Source organism: Penaeus japonicus, unplaced genomic scaffold, assembly GCF_977035675.1.
Source record: "Penaeus japonicus unplaced genomic scaffold, GWHDUDI00000001_assembly GWHDUDI00000001, whole genome shotgun sequence".
NCBI lineage: Eukaryota > Metazoa > Arthropoda > Malacostraca > Decapoda > Penaeidae > Penaeus > Penaeus japonicus.
The window spans coordinates 6,784,511-6,792,010 of record NW_028234403.1 but is presented as its reverse complement, the minus strand read 5'-3'; the positions used below and the strand labels follow the sequence as shown (position 1 = coordinate 6,792,010).

The 7,500-nt window shown below is 35.9% G+C and overlaps 1 protein-coding gene across 3 annotated transcripts in view; it reads right to left on the bottom strand.

Annotated features, from left to right (window-relative positions):
• Nucleotides 1-7,500, bottom strand: part of LOC122263844 (phosphatidylinositol 4,5-bisphosphate 5-phosphatase A) — a 15,339-nt gene that overhangs the window by 2,111 nt on the left and 5,728 nt on the right. For all 3 annotated transcript variants that reach the window (XM_086534217.1, XM_043032482.2, XM_043032483.2), the window contains exons 5-9: nt 7,093-7,268; nt 5,756-5,980; nt 4,758-4,911; nt 3,961-4,098; nt 247-330 (exon numbers count right to left, since the gene is read on the bottom strand). In XM_086534217.1, the coding sequence (XP_086390343.1) occupies nt 247-330; nt 3,961-4,098; nt 4,758-4,911; nt 5,756-5,980; nt 7,093-7,268 (777 nt within the window). The remainder of the gene's footprint in view (nt 1-246; nt 331-3,960; nt 4,099-4,757; nt 4,912-5,755; nt 5,981-7,092; nt 7,269-7,500) is intronic.

The following is a 7,500-nucleotide window of genomic DNA, read 5'->3' as shown; positions in this document are numbered from 1 at the left end:
GATGATAAGAACAGGTGAGAAGTGAGAGAAAGATGATAAGGCAATACAAACTGTAAAAATTATGAGAAAACGGCAATACCGTGCTAGTCATGGCAGGAGAACACAAGGTCCTGAAGCAACACTTGACAATTTTTCCTTAAAACGACTATAAAACAACATTCTGGCTATAGATGAAATGTGAACTGTAGCTATCATTTTCCACTATTTCTGAAACTATGTTATCTGAAAATATAAGAATCAACACACCTGAAAGGTTCGTTGTCCAGATCCAGGAGACGGCTGAGGAACATACATGTATGTGATGTATTGCTGCATACATGTAAAGTCAGCCTGAAATTATATTTGCAAAATAATAATGAGAAGGGGGAAGGGGGAAAGGGTGGTAGGAGGGAGTAAGGGAGAAGGAAAGAAACAAGGAAGGGAGGAAGGGAGAAAGGAAGGTGGGAAGGAAGGAAGGAAGGAAGGAGGGGGAGAGAGAGAGAGAGAGAGAGAGAGAGAGAGAGAGAGAGAGAGAGAGAGAGAGAGAGAGAGAGAGAGAGAGAGAGAGAGAGAGAGAGAGAGAGAGAGAGAGAGGGAGAGAGAGAAGAGAAGAGAGGACAGAGAGGAGAGAAAAGAGAAGAGAGAGAGGAGAGGAGAGGAGAGAGGAGATACAAGAGGGAGGAGAGAAGAGAAGAGAGGAGAGATAAAAGATAGGAGAGAGGAGAGAGACAGAAAAGAGAGATAAATAGAAAGAGAGAGAGAGAGAGAGAGAGAGAGAGAGAGAGATATGAGAGAGAGGGGGAGGGAGGGAGAGAGTGAGAGAAGGAGTGAGAGAAGGAGTGAGAGTGAGAGTGAGAGAGAGAGAGAGAGAGAGAGAGAGAGAGAGAGAGAGAGAGAGAAGAGAGAGAGAGGATAGAGAGAGAGAGGAGTGAAAGAGAGAGGAGAGAGGAGAGAGAGAGAGAGTTAGTTAGTTTTGTGAATGTGTTTCTTACGGCAAATACCATATACGTCAATGTTATGAAATTGAATATGAATGTTTGACATACCACCCAAATGCAGAGGTCATCTTGTAAATCAACCTCCAAACCAATGATGGTGAACAGTTGAGAACACAACTATCATCCTATAATTTTCTAGAAGTACAACACACTTCTGTTCTTTAGGTATGGAGTTATAAATAATGAAACAATCATCAAATCTCCTTAAACCATGTAATGTATCTAATTCTGTGGCTATGTGGGAAATGGAGAGGGAAAGGGAAAAGATATTTTATCATATTCAGAGATTAATCCTTGTGATAAATGAATCTCTAGATCAACTTCCAAACCTTCTAATGTGAGATCTTGATAACGATATCCCTATTCTAAGGATTTTAGTAAGTTGTCAATATCTAAAATATCACAGCATTGCTGACGGGTGTAATGATGTACATAACAGCTGGGTTTTTGGCTTGATGACAAGGCTGACCAGTTTGTGATTTAGAATACATTCATCAACAAATGCTGTTGCATCTGCATCTACATGCGGTGATAAAGCTTCCAAAGTTGGCTTAAAACTTTCTGTGAATAATTGTCAGAAAATGGATGCACAGTGACAAAACAAAAATCATCAAATGAGCAGTGTGTGCCCTTATGAATGGCTGTGGTGCTTGGGCTACAATGTGATTTAGGCACCCCATGGGTCAAATAAACATGGCACCCCACGTATATCCCATTCGTACGGGGTGATGTCCTATCATGTCATTGTAATATTTTGCTCTCTCTGGGTGACATCCTATGTCATGGTCTCTCCCTCAAAACATATGTTTTATATCGTTACATATGCACATAATCATAGGAGTTCCATTTGTGTAGACAGATTTTTATTCACTTGTGAAAATGATATAAACAAATACAAAAACCTCTGATTATCACCCTATTGAAGTGGGTGAATGAAAAACGCTTATAGAGATGCAGTGAGGCTTCACGATGGGAGAGATCTTGTGCATAGTTACTTTGCACACTTGTTATTTAGCCGGTGGGAGCGGAATTATGCAAATATAAAAACCAGTGTGAATGGGATATATGATATATGATAGTATACAAATAGTATAAAAATAAAAATATAAGAAATTACCAGAGATAGAAAACCAGTGAATGCAGAACTAACATGAGCAGGTTAAGTTCATATATATTAGTGCACATGGTCATGTAGCATCTGTACCTTTCCAGATCTCATCTGCATCAGCTGTTGGCTCTTAATTTTGTGCTCAGTATTTGGCTCTTACTCATGTGCTTAGTACTTTTATGCTTGTTTGACAAAGTGGGCTCAAAGTGATGGTACTAATGAATAAAAGTGTTTGGCAAACTCTAGGAAGGAATGTGCTGGCACTGCAAGTTTAACCCATTGCGGACAGGGGATAGATTCGCCAGCCCAGTCTCCAGGATGGGTTTTATTTCAGAGTGAGGCAGCTTCACACAACATACCTTGACTTTTCCCACTCTCATTCAGTCACTGATTGTATAACTAGAGCCATTTTTGTGTTCTGATTTTTGTGTGTATTATTGTGTTTAGAGACTTATATCTGTCATATCACAGGCTCTATCAACGTTGCAGCTGACTAAAATTATAGTATATGATCCATATTAGCTCATTATTTTCTTTATTCTCAGTGTGATAGAAGTAACATATACCCATCTAAAATGAAGATAACATGAAGAGGTCGGGAAGAGGAAGGGAACCTGTGCCTATGACTGTGAGTGGCACAGTAAAAGGCATCCTTACTGGCACAGGGGCACATTTGAGACACTGGGCATAGTTTGAGTCACCTTTCTCTTCTTGTTCTGCTTGCAAATCTTTCATCGGAGGTAGCTTGCTGTATGCAACCATTTTATAAAGACAGTGCTATCTGGGGACTGTAGATGGGTGCCATTCAAGGGTCTCTCTCCTACTGGTGCTAGAAGAGTGTGGTGCCATCTAGGTTTTAGATGTTAGGTTTGCTTGATACTAGGGTAATTATAGTAATTATGACTGCAACTGTCATCATCGCTAACTCCTTACTCATAGCCCAATAAAATAGCACAGTGATCCAAAATCTCCGAACGCCATGTATGTCATAACTCCTATCATCAGGCCAAAGCTCCTGTGTCATATATGTCCTGACACCTGTCCACAATGGGTTAATGTGGAAGGGTCAAAAGTGAAAACCCAAGAAAAGAGAGAAAGGATCATACAGGAGGTTATTCAAGCTAGTCTACCTGCCACTGCAAGAGCTTGGGATTATACAGGATATAAACGCATCCTCATGAGGAAAATGCAGTCATTATTTGGATGAAATACTCCTAAGGGTATAAAAAGGAAATATAATATTTTTGTAATGTTTCTTTGTCTCTAAATATGACTTTCCTCAATTCCTAATACTTACAACAGCAAAAACTATATTGACCTTAGATCAGTGTTTCTCAACCAGGGATCTGCAGACAACAATCAAGTAGTCTGCAGGATGGGGATTCAACATATTACAATTGCTCCTGTCATGGTTCTTTTTTTTTTGTATCACGCTTGCACAATGAAAAAAAAGAAGATAGTAAACACCACTTCCTATGAAAAGGAAACCTTCTATTAACCATTCTTACATACAAATGTAAAATGACTATATCCTATTCAATCCCCAAGGGGCCCCCTGAATATATAAGTGGGTGTAAGGGGTCCACAAAGCTTGAAAGGTTGAGAAACACGGCCTTAGATGATCGTCATTAACCCATTCACGTTATAGCACTGTTTTTTTAGTGTTATTTTTTTTTCATTTTTTTTTTTCTTCCTTTTTTTTTTTTTTTTTTTATTTTAAATGAGGAATACCTGCATGCATTATATTCTGTGAAACTGAGCAGGCTGAGGAATGTTCTTTCTTTTACTTTTACCAATATTGATTTATCTATCAGATTTTTCAACTATTTGAAAGTATAAAAAACGCCAAAAAAGAACATGCAAATGTCAGGATACCTTGTAAAGAGCGACGTAATCCCACGTTGACATTACAACATCTGAGTCTATAGTGAACTTCACTGGGCCACCTTCGCCTACCAACCATGTTCCTGTGCAGGTGAATCGGACACACCTTTCCTCATGATTGGCAAATACCTAAATAAGGGAGATATAAAGAATAACATAGATGAACGGTAGCATATTACAACAGCTTTCCTACAGACATTGAAGGGAAAAGAAAGGGCAGTTTGTATTACTTTCATCCTAATCACTTACCCAAAGTCATCTCAACAAAATTCCACCCATTTGTTACACTATTTTCTTTATTGACATATATAGAGGAAATGTCATTCAAGAATTAAACAAGATACCAAAAATCTGTGAAAACCTATTTAACTCGATTTGTTCCTCATATCAGATTCCAATCTTCAGACTGTCTTGGCATTCAAACTCTGGGATCTATTAACATATGAAAATTCATGGACAAAAGATTCCAATCTCTGTACAATGAAAAGAGGAAGAAAATAATCAAGACATTCTTGTTAAATACACGGTAAAATTCTGTAAAAAAAAGAAAAGAAAAAAAGTAAAGAAAAAAAAAAAGCATATATACTTCCTATTGCAATGGAGAAATCCTAAAACAAGATAAATAATGGAAAGATAACAGACTAATACTAGTAAAGCTTATCTACATCATCAGACTTCCAAACATTGAAGATTAAATAGTAAGCATCTGGTCAACTGCAAAAGAGAACTGATGCAATGTGGAGAAAATAATGCAACATATTTCCAGCATCATATAATGGACTACATACCTTGATCCTAAAATTGGCTTTGACTGGCTTATGATCAGATTGAGTGTAGAAGCTAGAATGGGTATAAGAAGTCTGCTCCACCCCAAGTTTTACATTTTCATAGGCATCCACATGAACTTGGTGGAGGATGCGATCTGTCCACGCTGGTCTTCTTCTGTAATTTGAGAAAGCAATTACTTTTCAAATAATAATGATAATGATAATGATAATGATAATAATAATAATGATAATGAAGACAAACATATTCAAAAAGGGAAAAATACAAAAAGAATAAGAAAAAGATGTCTGCTACCATCTATACCTATAATAAAAGGCAAGGGTATCAATCTTGTCACACAAAATACTACATACAACCCAAGGCCTATTTGCTAATCCTGCCATAAATGGTATTTTACATGATTAAACTGGTATATTGTCTTTTAAGAATATCACTTATATAATATTCTTGGTTCTTTAAATGACTCCCCTGGCCACTTTTCATTTATATACATTTATATTTATATTTCATTTATTATTCTTTATCATGCTTTAAACAATTTATAAATGTTTTTTTTAATCTCTTGCACTTATCATGTTATCTGGCCCATATATGAAGTATACAAATTACAGCTGGCCAGCTGGAGTAAACGAATTTGACACCCCTGATATATGAAACATAAAAAGGGTATATCATCTATTGAAATGTATGAAGAATAACACGAAAACAATTTTGAATGCACCTTCTGATCTATAACAATAGGGTGAATATGATCTATAATAATAGGGTGAATATCTTTCTGTTCAAATATCAATCTTTCCACTGTGGGCACTCTTTGCGGGGTCGGATCACTTTCACATTGCATTTTTTTGTTAAAAATACAAGCTAATTATTATTCAAGCTGTGTAACTAATGCATCATACCAAATGCTAATTTGTATCACTTTGCTAATATATCATGTCTAAACTCATATATCATACTATACGAAGGGTTAAAGAATTTTTTGTAATTGATCACTTACGCTAAATCATAGGTGGAAGTTCCCTCCTTGTATTTATATGTTGGTGGGAAGGACAGCTTTTCTTCTTTTAACATGGAAAAGGCATCTCCACTTCTCTGAGCTTTAATCAACTCATCTGCTTCCATTAGACTTCCCCAGTCATTCGCTTTTATTAGCTGGACAATGTCTTCACCTGTTAAGTGGCTTTCAAAACGGAAGTTCAGGTCACCCATCCAGAAGACATAACTAAAAGGAGAGAACAAATAATGAAAGCTCCTGATATAAGCTACCAGGAAAGAATGATGATTTACAGTAATACAGTGTTCAACATATCTGCAACCTAAATATTAAGAAACCTGTTAATTCCAAGTTAAAGTTTACTATCCACCCCCCCAAAAAAACACAAAAAAAAAACACAATTATGTTTGTACACACACACTTTAACTCTCACTCTCTCTCATATGAAGTGAGATAAGCAACATGGACAAAAATTCAAAGTGGAGGTGGCATTATGGCAGCAGCACCAAATTTCTGGCAATATTGAAGCAAAGATATTGAGAGTATTAACAAAACAAATAGTTCAATGTTATGAGACCCTCCCAAGCAATTAGTAAGTAGATCAAATCAGTTTCCACATCTTTGACTGAGGGACTGAATCAAAGTAAATCTGTTCCTGAAACAGCAATGATCACCCATATTCAATCTCTATTTTCTTTCTTTCTTACCTCATCCCCTATAGTTAAATATAATTGTACAATAATATATATTCCTGTCTACATTTCTCTGTTTACCTATATATCTATATCAATATATCAGCATTGGATAAACCATAAAGCAATATACAAACATGTATGGGGCAGCAAGTGAAGGGGGTACCACAGAGTACCAATACCATAAATGTAGCAAATGATTTTGAATGAATATCAATTATAGAAGAGACATTAAAATTATTGTGCTTTATCTATTTACACCCAAGAAAGCGGTTTTATGCTCCACATGTCCAAAGATGTCTAACATCTGAGATATGTGGAAGGGACACCATTCCCAGGCTGTACTTAAAGTATATGCTGGCCTTAATCTGGCCTTGTTGTAATTCACTCACTTGCTCTATATACACACACACACACACATACATACATACATACATATACATATATATATATATATATATATATATATATATATATATATATATATATATATAGATAGATAGATAGATATAGATATCTATGCAAATACTTATATCTATATCTATGTCCATCTATCAATATACATACAAAGACAAACAAATAAGTGAGTATACATACACAAACAAAAAAGAAAAGAAAAGAAAAAAAAAGGCCAAAAAAATATCTTACTCATGGAAAAGAATGTTGCTAGTCTCCGGTACAGGGAAGGTGGAGTAATCAATAATTGCGTTGAAATTCTCTACTCGTTCCTTGTAACCATTATCATGTGCTGCCAAATGACAGTTGACAACGCAAACAGAGCAGCCATACAAGGAGAACCTAATGCTTGCTGCTCCTTTGTTTCCCTGTAATCAAGAATCATATAAAGAGTTTTAAAACTACACAACAAAATGTGAAAATCTGGAATGTTTGTATAATTTTTTTTGTTATTATATTGCAAAGGCCCAAGTTTTAAATTGAAAGCTACACAAAGGAATTTGCAAAAACAAATATAATCTAACAAGATATTGTCACTAATACCACCACAACAGTAAAATCATGAAACAAACAACAAATGTTCCAATCCCCAAACAAAAT